The sequence below is a fragment of the Tupaia chinensis genome, unplaced genomic scaffold (assembly GCF_000334495.1).
Source record: "Tupaia chinensis unplaced genomic scaffold, TupChi_1.0 Scaffold000600_1, whole genome shotgun sequence".
Lineage (NCBI taxonomy): Eukaryota > Metazoa > Chordata > Mammalia > Scandentia > Tupaiidae > Tupaia > Tupaia belangeri.
This window is the reverse complement of record NW_006160117.1, coordinates 6,177,792-6,194,040: the sequence shown is the minus strand read 5'-3', so window position 1 is coordinate 6,194,040 and position 16,249 is coordinate 6,177,792. Positions and strand designations below refer to the sequence as shown.

Sequence of the window (16,249 nt, the reverse complement as noted above, 5' to 3'; positions counted from 1 at the left end):
AAGTATTATTTTTAAAAAGCAAAAGATCATCTGTTTTGTGGCACTTTATTGCAATTTTGTAATGTATTTTAATGCCAGAAATGTATGTATTTCTGAAAGAAACCACGTTAAATTAACAATGGTTCAATTAAAGTCCTGATAATGCTTAATTGTTATCTTTGGGTGATAAGATTATAGGAGACAGTTCAATTTGTATATTAAACTTTTAAAAGTTGCAAATGTATTGTAGTACACATACATCACATCTGTTAAAAATGAACATTGTATTTTTTTGAATGTCCACTGGATTTATCACCCAGAAGATCTGGAATGATGGCGATGAAAGGAATGTGAATGGAGAGGTGGGAAAGATGGACAAATTCAAATGTGTTGAGAAGTGGTAAAGACCAGGGAGTTGACAGATTAGTGTAGATACTGATTTAATGTACCATAGCTACCTGTTTAAAAATAAACTTTAAAAAAATTTGTATATTCAGTAGAGTAATTAGAGTCAGTAGAGTAACACCCCATTTGTCTCAAGATTCTAGCTGGAACTTCACAGTACAGAAGGTAATTATGCAAGGCCTTTGTGCAATGTCATTGCATCAAAACAAATGTGCTCTACTCAGGACAATCATTCAAGTCACCCACAATAAACTCTTGATTTTAATGTTTCATGTTTCTAAAAACCTGCTTATCTGACCTCCTCGGTCATTTAGAAGCAACAAACTGAAGGGAATTGCTAGAACTATAAGATGGATAAAGTTAGCCTATACATTCCTTTTTTTTTTTTTTTTTTTTTTTAAATGACACGTTCTTATGCATTTCTCCTTTTTTTGGAGAGGTTTTTGCTCACCAGAAAGACAGAGAAACAGAGACAGAAAGTGAGAAATCATCCCCCCAGGGGGGTGGCCACACAGCAATCCCTTCTCCTCCATTCTCCTCTCGGGATCTTGGGCACGCACGCACACGCGCCCGGCATGAGTTTAAGCCACCAGTGACATAGCCATTACACCAACTGCTGGTCCCAAGAAATTATACATAGCAAGAAACAAAATGAATAATTTCAAGATAGTAATGCTAGACAGTATGAGAGTTATAAGCTCTATGAACCGGGATGGGAATGGCAAAGCCCTGAGTAAAAAGCAATATATATATGTGTGTGTGTGTGTGTGTGTGCTGAGTGTGTGTGTGTGTGCTGAGTGTGTGTGTGTGTGTGGTGTGTGTTTGGGTACACACACATTGTCTCTGAGTATCTATAGGGGCTTGAATCCAGGATAACAAAATCCACAGATACTCAAAATCCTCAAATACTCAAGTTCTTGAGAGAAAATGGCTTAGTAATTGTGTGTAACCTACACACATCCTCTCATATACTTTTAATCATCTGTTGATTACTTACAATAACTAACACAATGTAAGTGCTACATAAATAGTCATACTGTATTGTTTAGTTTGTATTATTTTTATTGTTGTACTGTTCTTTATTGTTGTTGTTTTCTGAATATTTTCAATTCATAACTGGTCGAATATACAGATCTGGAACCAGCAGATATCCACAGGGCTAACTACACACACAGAGACGCGCGTGCGTGCGCACACACACACACATATTAGTTAGCAAGCTGAAAACTCAGGTACATGTTGATATTACAACTTCAAGTCTGAAATCTTCAGGGTTGGGAGTTGATAGACTAGAAACAGACAGGGAGGGTTTTTATGTTGCAGTCCTGAGGCTGCAGTTTTTTGGGGGGAAACCTTAGTCTTTGCTCTTTAGATCTTCAACTGATTAGATAAGGCCTACCTATACCAACGAAGGGTAATCTGTTTTACCCTAAATCTGCTTTACTTTAGGTCTAAATCTAGTGATTTAAACTTCACAGCAACATTGTGACTGACATTTGACCAAATGATTGGACACCATAGCCTAGTGAAATTGATACATAAAGTTAAAAGGTAGGAATGATGGAGGGGAATCTAGACTTGGATATTATGATGCTGCCACTAACTGAACCAAGGAATAAAGGAAAAGAAGAAAGTCCTTTTGGGAAAAAAAAATGAGGAATTGATATTTTTCACATGGACTTTGAGATATTCATGAATCAATCATCGTTGTATCTGGGTTTAAGGCATTGTAAGTAGATCAGAGCTTGGCAGAAGAGAAGTTAACAGCATACAGTTAGTAGTTAAAACTGCAGGGGTAGGAACCATCAGGTGGCACAGAGGGACCATCAGGCAGCTGGATCCCACGTGGCCAACTGAATGGTTTGAGTCCCTTACCAGGCAACTTGAAAAACACGCTGAGCATGTGTGTGTGTGTGCCCAAAATCCCAAGAGGAGAATGGAGGAGAACGGATTGCAAAATGGCAAACTCCTTCTCGGGGATGACTTCTCACTTTCATTCTTTCTCTCTCTCCCTGTCTCTGTCTCTGGTGAGCACATGCACCATATAACAAGCTAAACTAAAAAAACAAACAACCAAACTATCATTGCAGGTAAAGTTACCTGTTACAGTTTTGGAGAAAAAAAATATTAGTGGACTAGATATGGTTATTTGAAGGATATCAATGTTTGATGGGTGAGAAGTCCATTGAGGATATGGAGGAAAAACAGTCTGACAAGTAGAAGTAGCATTAGAACAGAGTAGTGTCTTGGAAACTGAGGTAGACAATGCTATGCTTACCAAGTCCAGCTTTATTTCTCCTCTTTGCACATAAAAAAAAAATTCATAGACTCTTACAACTAACTAGGAGTATATGACTAGTTCCAGCCAAAGAAATGGGAGGAAAAGTGATTTGTTTGGCTTAGAGGGAAATAAAAAGTCTCTTAGAGACTTTCTGGCCTCTCTTCTCTGCCTCATTGAGTAGAGAAGTCCCAGATGGTGGAGCATCTGTCAACCTGAGTTGCTTAGTGGCAATGTGGAACAAACCTTTAATGTCTCCTCTCTGCCCCATACCCATGGAACATGTAGTGTTTTCGAGAAATAAACTTTTTTTTTTAACACAGCAAGACACTGAAATTTCAAGATTTGTCACTTCAGTGTAACCCAGCCTATTCTTGACTAATACAGTAGCTAAAGCTTCTCAGTGTTGTATGCAGCACAGTGCCAGAAAGACCTTTCTATAGATCCTCAGATGTGGAATTATTGAACCAACAAGTCTAAACATTTTAGGGGCTTTCAGTTGTAACAGTCTGACAGAGAATCTGCATTGTCTTTCAGCTTCAGCTAGCAAGCATATGCCATCAGATCAATAAAATGCAGGATTCATGTGAACGGGAAATTGACATCGCAGTGTATATATACACATCACAGTTTATCCTCCTAGCTTGGCTTGAAATCTTTGAGGTGAAGGTACAAATGCTAACTGACTTATCTTGACTTAGTTCTCCCATTATGTTTTGTGAGAACAGACTCTTAACATTTTCCTTTTAGTATAAGCAGACCGCAATTTATAAACAACATTTATTCTATAAATTTAGTTATGAAGTTGATTGTTCAGAACTCTAGGTGCCCTGTCTCATTGAAATGAAATGACAAAAGATGATTAGTTACACACAAAATGTGGCTGAATTAGAAATCCCAGTACATAACTGAGATTTGTTATTGATTGTAGCCAATGAGAAACAAACTAAGTGTCATTTTGTTTTTGTTTTTTTTTTTTTTGAGTGTGTTTGTTTTTTGAGATATTTTTTGCTCTAGGGTGCATGCACTTGCCAGAGAGACAGAAAGTGAGAAATCACCACCACCACCCGCCTTTCCCGAGAGGCTCGCCACGCTGCAATCCCTTCTTCATTCTCCTCTCAGGATTTTGGGCATGCATGCACATGCGGCCAGCATGAGTTTCAAGCCACTGGGTCTGGGACTCAAACCACAATCACCCACATGGGAGTTCAGTGCTTTAACCACTATGCAACCTTCTGTCCCCAAACTAAATGTCATTTTACATAGGCACAAGACTAGAATCAAGCAAAATGATGTGCCAGATATCTATGCATTATATTTGTAAAAGCATAATGCTGAATTCCCAAACTTACATGAATACACAATAAAGAAAGTCCAACTGGCTCGAGTGCACAGATCTAATAAAAAAGTTCAAATATTCGTATAAATAAAAGGAATAAATTTTATGAGACTAGTAATTATGATGTAAAATATTCCAGCTTGCAAATGTTACATTTAAAAAATAACTTAAAAGGGTTGGCAGGTGGTGTGGTAGTTAAGGCATTAGACACTCCCAATGGTCGACCATGGTTCAAGTCCTGGACCTGGAGGGTGCCTTTCTCACTTTTCTTTTCTCTGCCTCTGTCTCTCTGGTCAATTTAAAATGAATGAATGAATAAATTGAATAAGTGTTTTTTTAAAATAACTTAAAATCTATAAAAAAATAAATGAAAACAATGCTTTCATTATGCAGCATTTCTGACATATTCTAGTTATTTCTCCCTTATTACTTTCAAAAGACATTATCAGACTCTTCTGGGATTTATTATAAAAATTTCATTAAGAAGTATCTTGGGATATGAAATTATCTTTAACTTGTACTTAGTCCAAAATGTGGCCTGAGTTGAGTTTTCAGTTCTTCATTGCTTAGCTCTTTACTAATGACAGAAAGTCTCTCTATGGAAGCACTTAATTTATCCCATACAAACGGAAAATGAAGAACTGAAGTTCGCACATTTTGTTGACAGCCATGGCTGAACGCTTAAAATATTCAAATACTTTCCAATTGACTTAATATTAATAGAACTCCTTTTAAAGTGTTTTAGGAACTATATCCTGTCAGAAGGCTATCATTTCTATGCTGTATCTTTTTAAATGTTAAGTTTCTCTATAGGGTCTATATTCTTTCTGTATTAAAGGTCAATTTCAAGGCATGCCCAGAGGAATTCTGGTATTTTAGGTATCACTGCAGAAGTCTCATTTTATATGGGTGACGGATTAGCTAATTTTCCATTCAATCTAATTAGAAAATAAGAAAATATGAATTAAGAAAACCAAGATATGAAATTTTTCACCCCAAAGTTTAGTCCAAATATAAAATATTGATAAAATAATATTTTTATGAGAGCGTATATATCTACACACTTTAATATGTGGTAATATGAGTTGGTAGTTAAATTTTATGATGAGATTTTAGCAATACTATATTTATAAAAACTTACAATCATAGGGCAGATGTCACAGCAGTTAAGGACTCCCACATGATCTTCTGTAGTTCAAGTCCCAGACCTTAGGTGGCTGTCCCCATCCTCCAGGGAGGATGGTCATCCCACAATCCCTTCTCCATTCTCCTCCTGGGATTTGGGGCACATGCACATGCTCCTGGTATGATTTTCAAGCCCCCAGGTAGCTTTGTCACTAAAACACTTACATAGATCTATCAATAGAAATAGTAGTTGTATGTTATTCAGATAAAGTAACTGCTAAATGATGCAACAGAAAAATATGCATTCTGAATTGCTTAACATTACAAGTTTCTTTTCTTCCCCCACAATGTGCATGTGCTTTTCAGATTGAGACACAGTGATACAGAGAGAGGGAATGTGAGGATCACCTCTGCCCCTGAGGGTGGATGGCCATGCCATAATCCCTTCTCTTCCTGGGATTTTGGGCACTCAAGCACACATGCCTAGAGTAATTTTCAAGTCATCAGGTCCAGAGTTTGAACCGTAGTTGATCATGTGGGAGTAGTCCAGCACCTTAACCACCACACCATCTACTGGCCCCCAAAAGTTTATTTCTTAGGTACATAAAATTTGATATGTGTTGGCAGAGGCTCTGTGTTCTCGGTGACATAAAGAGTCACCTGACCCCTTATGCTACCTTCTAGATGCAAACCTGACAAAAAACAAACAAACAAACAAACAAACAAAAAAACAACTATTTTCATTTATTACATCACTTACAAAATATAACCCTACCTTAGAGTTTTGCCAAATTATACACAAGATAACCCAATTAATGGAAAATGTACTGGCTCCCCCAGGGACCTAGGCTGCTTCCATTGAAGGGTTCCACATCTTAACATAGGCTCTCCACATTTGTCCATGAATGGGAGAGAAAGCATGGAGGTGGCAGATGGCTCTCATGTGCTTCACTCTTGAGGTGACAGACATGCTTCTGCTCATATTTCAGTGACAAGGGTTAGTCACATGACTCTTACTAATTGCAAGTGGACTGGGAAGGTAGTCTCCCCATGAGCCCAGGAAAGAGAGAAAGACACCATGTGATTGGGCATTGACAGTCTCTCCAATTAACTACTATATAGTAGGTGCTCATCAAAGAGCAACTATTAAAATTGGTTATGAAAACAACCCTTTTTGTTCCTTGGAAGAGTTTTAAAGACAACCAAATTTGTCTTGAAGTTGGCCAAAATTAGGTGACACCTAATTTTCAAAATGACCCTGTAAATCTTTACAGGGAAGGTTTGCCCTTTGTCACTCAGTAGCACCTTTTTGCATTACCCTTTATGACAACCTGCACGATTTCAGTTGACTGAGAATATTCTCCCATCTGTGGTTCATGGGTAAAATTATAACTACCCACTACCAGACTTCACATGCTCAAGCAAATGAACAGGCACGATTAAGCACACTGAAAAACCAGCATTTCCCCCAGAGGCAAGTACAGATATGAGTAAATGGGAACATGGTGAATTATTTTGAAATTTTCTTTTTATTCAAAACTAGCATGTCTGCCAAGGAACCATTTTCTACCTCTGAGAAAGACTCCAGGGTTTTTAGGGATTCAGCCTCAGTAGATGTTTGCTTACACAGTGATTTCTTCATCTTTCCTCATCTGCCACTTAGGAGGGAGGCTTTGGTTTTTGACCACCCAGGGACATTCACTTATTGATGTGTGTGTTCAGTGGCCGGTCTCAAATAAAACACTCCATTAAAATCCTACTGCGAGTACAGGGGTAGTTTTAAGTAACTTTCTCTCTAGCCTCAGGGTTATGAACCCAGTACCTGAAGATTTGGTGACAATAAGACTCTCCTCACCAGCAGATCTGAAAACACTATGACAGTTTGGTGTGGGTGGGGGAGGGGGACCCAGGGGATGAAGAGGTCTCTAAGCGTTACTGTCTGAAGTGAATGGTTACACAAAAGGGGATATTGGCATCATAAGGGTCAGCAATGAGGGGCAGAACCCTAGAGAGTTGGCACCCTCTAGGTCAGGGAGAAGAAAGCAGGTGAGCCTGGGATGCCTGTTCCTATGGAAGCAGGTGTAGCTCCAGAGAAGGACACAGTGAAGAGCTGGCCAGCAGGTCAGTTCTGGTTTGGAAAGGAGGGCACACTGGGGAAGATATGTGTTGGAGGCCATGAGAGGGGGTGTTGTAATGTGCTGGGACCAGGGCAGATCCAGCTCTGGGAGAACCATGGGGTTAGCAGCAGGAGGATCCCAGGCAAATGTACCCAAACAGTCCTAATTGTATTTGGTTCCCATTTTTTCCTTCCCTCTTTAGGCCTACTTTTAATACATTGGCCACAGCACACTTCTTAAAACTTGAGAGACATTGTGGAACAGTGAAAAGAATTAAGAGACAGAAAGTGGCCTCATATTGAGAGGAGAGTGGTGTGGGCAGCGTGGGCTCTAGAGGAATTCTGACCAGGGGTCTTATCCCAGCTGTGTCATTTACCAGCCATGTGAACTTGAGACTACTGCAAGTTCTTCATCCTCCAAGTCAGTTTGACAAACTCTCATCTGGCAGAATTGTCAAAATGTCATGTATATATTACACCTGGCAAAGTGACTGGCAAATATTAGGTCTTTAATGAGTGGCAGTTATTACTATGATTATATCCTCACCCAGAAGAGACTTCTCTCATCTCTGGGAAGTTGTTTTATCCAGATGCCAGAAAATATATAGTGATCTACAACAATGAAAAGCAAACCAGCCCAAATGCTGCTAAAGTAACACCAAGTAAATTTTCCCCATTAGAGAATATGTTGACATGATACATTTTTGCCAGGATTCAATTCGCTTGTAGAATTTATGTCAAGGAATAAGAATTCCCCTACCTTCTACATGCCCTCCTGACATAAATAAATAAATAAAATTTAAAATCCCTATTTTCATTTATTTCATCACTAACAAAACATAACCCTACCTTAGTGCTTTGCCAAATTATACACAGGACAACCCAATTAATGGAATAGGCATTGGCTCCCCCAACTCAGGGCACAGTGCCATCCCAGTGGCTTCTTGACATCTTACCTCAAGGGAGTATCACCCCTATTTCTCAAAAACTCCTTAGAGACAATATGCGTCAAACACCCAGTTTGTGCACTGTTCAGTTGCACTGGACACAAGTGCTAGAATTTTTCTATTCCTACCCCAGGTAGAGACTCTGCTTTATGCAGTCTCACAGTAACTGTTAAGGGTGGTTTCCCACTGTAGGCTTAGTCTCTCAGCAATGGGACTCACCATGTGAGAGGCTGGCACTTACATTTGATGAGTAAGTACTTATGATGAGGCAATCCCCATCTAGTCCACCCTGGAGCTAAATTAAAAAGACCTCTCAAAGGTCCTTATAATGCACTTATAATGCCCCAAATCACAAAGTGCCTTAACTTCTCTCTTCTGTATCTCCCTTCCCCATCATCCTTACTCCTTTTTTAAACAAAAATTTTATTTTTCCTGTACATGTTAAGAGTGTATCACAGCACCTTCTTTATATAATAACTGCTCTTAGACTCTAAAACTAACTGGTCAAAAAAAGGAAGGGTCTTATTTTAAAATGGTATTTATTATTATTTTTATTTTTTAATTTGCTGTAGGGCACGTGTGCTCACCAGAGAGAGACAGACAGAGAGAGGGAAAGTGAGAAAGTAAATTGCCAGGTTCAGACCTCAAACAACTGTCACCATGTGGGAGTCCAACACCTAAACCATCACGCCACCTGCTGGCCCCTTTTATGTTAGCAGCAACACTGCTAGCACAGAGCCTTCCAAAGAGCAGACACTTGATAAATGAGAATAAATAAGTCACTGAGCCAAGAATGTAACATTGCTATTTTATTTTATCTGAATTCTTGACTAGATTAAGGATAACCAAGTTTACATCTTTGAATTTTCCAAAAGAAAGACAGCCATGAATAAGGCAAATCCAGAATTGACCACATTTTGCTTTGCTTTTCTTTAAGACCCCAATTATGTTTGCTAGGGTTTCATATCTTTCCAAGAAAATCCCCATTCCAAAGCCATGTTTTCTTGTTCTCAAATCCTCTAAAAGATTCAAGGATTTTAAAATGCATTACAGAATACTAAAACTCTTACTATTAAACCTGACAACAGTAATACATGTGGAATCCCTGTCAGTCATAAACTTATACTGTTAATCTAAATAAACATTGCATTAAAAGAACATGTAGAAGATATGAATATATAACAGGAACACAAGGCAGATATATAATATGATCTCTCTACAGTCATCTCAGCCTCCTACTACTTAAAAGGTTGGCAACTGTGCTCAAAACCAAAGTGAAAAATCTGCCTCACTCCTCATTAGGGGTGGGAGGAGCTTCCAGGCATGGGCTCAGAACTTGTGATGGCCACGGCAGTGATGCCGAGCCCAGCGAAATGAATGCTTTGGGCTCTCTCTTCCTCATCTCTTAAAGCCTCTTCATAATGGAGTGGGAAGGCACTAGGGACTGTTTCATGGACCTTGGCCAAAAACTCCAGGACTCTCATCTTGCTGATTTCAGCATGGGCTCTGGGACCCCACAGGAACTGATAGCGTGGGGGATGACTGTTGGGCACCTGGCGGTACTCCAAGTACTGCTCCTGCACCAGATCTTCAGTAATGAGCTTTCGGGGCTCCCCAAAGATTACATGCTTCTTGCCATCATAGACCCCCAAAATATTCAGGAATTCCCACATCTCCTCCTCAGCGATGTAACTGCCATTTAAGAAGATCACACCCAGGAGAGGCATCAAAAGCCCATTTTTGGGAAAGCCCAAATTACTGCTCACACTCCCATCGCTAGCGAGGTCTAGCTTGCTAACAAGGGTATAAGACTGACCTCTGGGGTCGGCCTCCTTCAAGTCAAAGCCAAAGACTAGCTCTATGTGCTCAGAGGCTCTCTTGAGGATCTCAGGGAAATGCTCCCTGTGCGTTTTGTTGAGAAGCTTCAGCATGTCTGCCTTCCTAATGGGTGCTTGCATTTTATACTTCTCTAGCAGAAACTGTGTAAATATTCCTGCCTTTCTGGCTAGAAGATCATTTGGGGAGCTCTCAGTGGAGGATGGGGCCTCAGAGGAACTTGCATTTTTCTTACTTTGCCTCTTAGCACCTTTATTAGATTTTTTGTAGGAATCACCTGCAGCAGCAGCAGTGGTGCTGGGTGGGGCACTCTCAGGCTCTTGGGGAGAGCCAGCAGCAGACCTCGGGGCAGCACCCTCTAGGAGAGAAGAGGAACAGCAAGGGGACTCTTCTTCCTCTGCTGCAGGGGTCTGAGCACTCTCAAGATCCTGGGTCTCCTCTCGGGCCTGCCGGCGTTTCTCCCGTGCACGGAGCTTACTCTTCTGACCTCGAGGCATGGCGGCTGTAGACAGGGACAGCAATCAGGAGTGTGAGCAGAATGGAAATGGTGAGAGACCTGAGAAGGGGCGATGAGATCCTGTGAACATCTTTAGCATCTTGGATTTGTGGAAGCTGCCTCTTCAGAGCACCTTCCCTGAGAGCACTGCTCTAGAAACCTACCAGGCTCTTATTCTCAGCAGCATGACCCTTGGGCAACTAGTGGAGGAGGTTATAGTGTGATTTAGTCTATAGCCTGCCAGCCCTACCTGAGGCTAACTGGATGACCACAGGGGCTGGCAGTGTAGACTTCCTCTGCATTCACAGACCCTTTCAGTTCATGTATAGGATTGTCATATCTACTAGTCTCAACAGGGCCTGGAACCTCTTTCCTATGCTGCTCTGAAGCTGACACCTTAAAGCTCCCTGGGATCCATGAGAAGGAAATGAGGGGTTCCTCAGCTCCCCACTACTGTGGGTTAGAGGGAAGCAGTGCTAACAGTTTCATGGGGCTTTATCTTACTGGGCATCATATTCAGAGTCTTGCTTATCTGCACCTAAAGTCTGAGACCTTCTCTTTGCTGACTGATGTTGCACCTTCAGACCATGGCTCTTACCTCCTTTAGACTGATACAAAGAGATGAGAAGGAGTCCCAGCCTGATGGCTCTGTTCTAGGTCTTTAAGGGCTGAGCAGAAGGACAGCATCAGCCTCTCTTGTCCCTTCTATTTAGGGTAGGGAGTGAGGTGTTGGGGAGTGTTACCTTCAGTCCTCACTCATGGTCCATATTTTGATTTCTGTGAGGGCCCCAAAAGGCCCTCTCTTGTCCCAGAAAGTAGCAGCTCACATACAGGTCTATACCTACTATGGCTACTTTCTGGGAAGGGTCACCTCACACTTACTATCACCACTTTAACTCCTGTTAGAAGCCAGGTTTCCTCCCTGTGATTAATGAGAGCTCTCTCACTAAACCAAAATCTTTATGCCCCTGACACCACTCCTAGAGGAAATGAGGAGTGCTGAGAGTTCTAACCTTGACTTCTCAGGGCTGAATGCAAAGGTAAGTCTGTGTGTGTTCTCCTCTGTTCTGGGACAGGTAGTTAATCTCCTTCCTTAGACAGGATTTGTACCTTGACACCCATCATGCCCTATGATTCCTCTCTCTCTCTCTGCCAAATTGAGGCAGCTAACACTTAAACCAAGGCCCTCAAGTCCCTAATACACTGCAGGCAGATATCAAGTGGCAACTAAGCTTAACTACGCTGGCCTGGGACTCCCAGGGATGGCATCAGGTGAAGCTTTGTCCATTGTATATGAATAGCCTCCATTTACTCAGAAATTCATCTTGAGTCTGCAGTTTCTGAAATTATACCTTGTACTGTCCAGAGGCCACACCCTTTTGACAAGAGTCCTCCTATTTCTTAGACCTGAGGTGACAGAGTGAGCCCCATCCTGCCAAGGGTGACTGGGACTTTTGCATGCCAAGAGCAGGGGTAGGAGTCTTGGACAGCACTATTCTGGAGTCTGTAACATCTACCAAAGTCTTCACACAGGACATTATTTTTTCCTTTTCTTTTTAAAATAATATGAAACGCTTGCACATGTGCACCCAACAGAGAAAGCCGAAGTGAAAGCACCTTGAGCAAGGTCCTGTCATGCCATGATACCTTTTCCCCAGCCCTCCAATTTTTCAGGATCCTGGGTGCCAGCAGTGTACCCAGTATGTTTTTCAGTCCCATGGGACATCCTGTGACTGAATATAGCTTTCAGCATGGCAGGGTGTTAGTTATCCCTGCGCCACAACATTGCTATTGCAGCATGGCTGGCCATGGCATTACCACTGTGTCACAGGGGCAGGACCTCACACAGGACTTTGACCTTGACTTCTAGTATAATTTAGGACTCTGTTCTCTACTAACCTGAGTCTACCAGCTTCAGACCTAAGTCCTCATCTCCCTGCACTGCTAGAGGGAAAGTCAGGGTACTCCACATCTGGCTACCTGGCCTGGGAGGTACCAGGTATATGAGCAAAGGCAGTACTTGGTGTGGCCCCCTATTTTGAGAAAAGGGCCATTCATTAGCATTAAGGGTCCTACCTTTATTCCTTTTAGGGCCAAGACTCCGTCCTGTGCAAACACTGCTCTCTTCTTCAGACAAATTCTCTCCTCTCCTCGAGACCCTATGAGTGGAAACAAAGGGACTTCTTAGAGTTATAGCTCTGGCCTAGGGCCTCCAGGGCTGACTGTTTTGTTACAGATTGGGAGAAGTCCTTTCAATACAAACTCTGGGCCCTCAGATTGACTCCAGTTAAGGACTAGGTGACCTCCATTTCAGATCTCGCCCACCCTTAGCCTTTTCAGACAAAATTCAGCCTAAAACTTTCCCAGCCGATTACAAAGGTGCGACTCTGTCCTCTCCTTTTTTACAGGGGGCGGGGGTGGTCTCTTCAGTCTGTATTCAAGGTCCTCACCTTGATTCCAGACTAGTCCCGGGAATTCATCCTCAGCCAACGGCCATCGAACGCGCGCAGCACCACCGAAACGGAAGTCCTGCTTTACAAAACCAAAGAGAGGGTTGACCACATCCGGTCTCGGCTGCGTGGGGTCTCCCGGGGCTGACAGCAGGGACGGGGCTGCGCAATCGCGGTCCCTAGCTCCTCACTCAGGGTCGTCCCCTCGATATCTAGTGCAGCCCGAGACTCCTCTCTCAACAGACCCGTATCAGAGAGCCTCCAGACAAGCCCTCACCTCCCGGGTCTGGACGAGAGGAGTCTGGGCACCACATCCGGTTACCCCTGCCTGAGCCTCGGCGGGGGCAGGGCTCCGGGTGACACTGCTTTTGGGGAGAAGCCTCTCCTATGCCCTCGCGATCCTCATCTTGACTCCGGTTAAAGCCAGGACTCTTCCCTGTGCAGAACTGGGGTCGTGCCCATTAGACTCTGGCGTGTTCCATTTTGAGACCTTCCAGGCTGAAAAGAGGGCACTTCAGCCTGGTAACCATCCGGTGCTGCAAAACAGGGATGAGGTCTGTGGTGCCTCCTCTGCTCGTAGAGGTCCTCTCATAATGCTTAGAGTCCTCACATTGATTCTTGTTCAGGTTTAGGTTTCCTTCCTTTGTAAACTAAAGCTTTTCCCTTTAAGACTTAACAGGCAAAAATTAGCCTGATATCTCAGCCTGGGACTTCCAGCACAGAGGACTTTGTAAAGCCTTCTCTTACCATGCAAACGCCTTAGTTCACAGTGAGGTTCTCACCTTGACAAGTGCCAGGTTCTGGACTGCACCCTCTGTTTATCTGGATCTGCTCCTCGCACACAAAGTTCCTGCCTTCCTGAGAATTCCAAGTTGGAAGTCAGGGTGACCCTCCTATGATCACAGTCCTTTCACAACCTTCAAGGACAGACAGGAGGGACACAACACTGTAGGACTGGTAGCTCTGACTGGGTCCTTCCCTCATTTTTCATTTATGGTCCTCTCTGTTACATCTATCAGAGCCTGGGCCTCCTCTCTCTGCTGAACTGAAGTCACTCTCCTTACGGCTCTAGACCAAAGGTCCCCAATCCCTGGGACCATGGACTGGTGGCCTGTTAGGAAATGAGCAGCAAGCAAAAGAAGCTTCATCTGTATTTACAGCCACTCCCTGTCACTAGCAGCACTGTCTGAGCTCTGCCTTATGTCAGACCATCGGTGCATTAGTTTTTCATAGGAGCATACTCTATTGTGAACTGTGCATATAAGGGGTCTAGATTGCCCACTTCCTAGGAGAATCAAATGCTTGGTGATTTCAGGTGGAGGTGATTTCAGTGCTGGGGAGTGGTTGCAGATACTGCATTATGGTAAGGTGTATAATTATTTAATTACATTGCTATATTACAATAGAATAATAATAGAAATAAAGTGCACAATAAATGTAATGAATCATCCCTAAGTCACCACCCTCCACCATTCATGGAAAAACTGTCAGGAAACCTGTCCCTGGTGTCAAAAAGGTTGGGAAATCACTGCTCTAGAGACTCAATATATTGAAGTAGTTGTCTTCATTTCGGGTGGTGGGGGGGAGAGTTCTCCATATTGGTTCCTATCTCTTGATTCAGGTTTCTGGAAAAACTCCACATTCCTGCAAAACTTAACCAATATTATCTCTGCAGACCTTGAAAAGAAGGGGGTCCTTGTCCTATGAGTGATATGACATTAAGAGCCTTCAACATAAGACCGGAAACCCAAGGATAGATGTTATACTGTCAGGAAAAAAAATTACCCTAATCTATTTTTCCTCTTTGTCAATCAGAGAAAGGATAATTCTTAAAGATTTACTTTCAGACTGGCTCTGGGGCCTGGTGGTTAGAGTGGCTAGATCCTACATGACCCCCCACATGGTTCAAGTCCTAAACCCGGTGTCTGGACAAATACTCTGGGCATATATGCATGTCTGACAGGAGGGAGAGATGGAGGAGAAAGGATTGTGGGTGACTATTCCTCATGAGGAGTGTTTCTCCTCTCTCTCTCTCTCTCTCTCTCTCTGGCCAGTGCCTGTGTTCTCTAGCAAAAGACAAAAACAAAAAACAAAATCCTTTCTAACAAATGGGCAGAACCAGATGATGCTATGAGCTCTTGCTCTTTTAAAGCTATCTGATTTTGCCTATGTATATCATCATGTTGTCAGCTGGTATTACCTCTTTCACATCTTAATTCATACCTCTCAATTATTTTGATATTTTTATTGCTCTGGCTATGTATTTCAATTCAGTATTTTGGGGCAGAGTACTTCTTATCACTGGAACCACATTTTGGAAAAGTAGAAAAAAAAGGAATTAAGCTATTCATGGTTGCTGGGCTCTAGAGTAATTCCAATCAGGAATCTGTCCAGCTCTGTCATTTACTAGCTGTGTTAACTTGAGCACATTACCCAACTCTGTGAGCCTCAGGCTCTGCATCTGTGAAGTGAGTTTGGCAAGCCCTGTCTTTTAGAACTGGTAGAATTTGGTTAATGTGTTTAAAGCACCTGGCACAGTGTCTGGAGTGCACTGAGACTTTAACAATGCCTCTTACAACTATGATTATGTCTATCACGCTGATGCCTTTTTTTTTTTTAATACAGGAGCTAGTAGAGCACATACAGCACTCTGGGACATGGAACAATGAGCAGCCCAAAATGCTCCTTACAAAGAAACTCTTAGTAAATGTTCTCCATTAAATCATAGTTTGGGTATTGAGGTATTTTTCTTAGCTGAATGCAACTCATATCTTCTAGAGTTTGCTTTAAAGGCCAGTTCTGGGCTTTCTTCAAAACCACTCCTGCTTCATGAATTTCATCCCTACCCAAAATCTAGATATCTCTTCCAGTTCATCAAAGTACATGCAAAAGAAGGAGGAGGAGGAAGAGGAGGAGAAGAAGAAGAGGAAGAGGAAGTAGAAGGAGAAGAAAGGGGAAAAAAATAAGGAGGAGAAATTGATTGCCCTTCTAATGAAATGGACTCTAGCTCTCCATGAAAAAGAGTGCCAGCACAGTGGCTTCTGAGTTTACAACCTAAAAAGAATATCACCCTGGGGGAACCAGCAGTTAGCGTAATGGCTATGTCGCTGGACTCCCACGTAGTCGACCGCGGTTCGTGTCCCGGACCCGGTGGCTTAAAACTCACGCCGGGCGTGTGTGCGTGTGTGCCCAAGATCCCGAGAGGAGAATGGAGGAGAAGGGATTGTGGCGTGACCATCCCCCCTGGGGGGTGATTTCTCGCTTTCTGTCTCTATGTC

At 42.5% G+C, this 16,249-nt stretch overlaps 1 protein-coding gene across 1 annotated transcript; it reads right to left on the bottom strand.

The window, feature by feature from the left end:
• Positions 1-9,487: 9,487 nt before the first annotated feature.
• Positions 9,488-13,048, bottom strand: LOC102467959 (melanoma-associated antigen B2). Its single transcript, XM_006158494.1, has 3 exons — positions 12,972-13,048; positions 12,598-12,680; positions 9,488-10,527 (listed from the first exon to the last, which is right to left on the bottom strand). Exon 3 carries the CDS (start codon positions 10,520-10,522, stop codon positions 9,488-9,490), a length of 1,035 nt encoding a protein of 344 aa, XP_006158556.1. The 5' UTR covers positions 10,523-10,527; positions 12,598-12,680; positions 12,972-13,048.
• Between the last annotated feature and the right edge of the window lie 3,201 nt (positions 13,049-16,249).

Bases quoted from the DNA above. Each gene is read 5' to 3' on its own strand.
- LOC102467959 (XM_006158494.1), bottom strand. From the start codon at position 10,522: ATGCCTCGAGGTCAGAAGAGTAAGCTCCGTGCACGGGAGAAACGCCGG.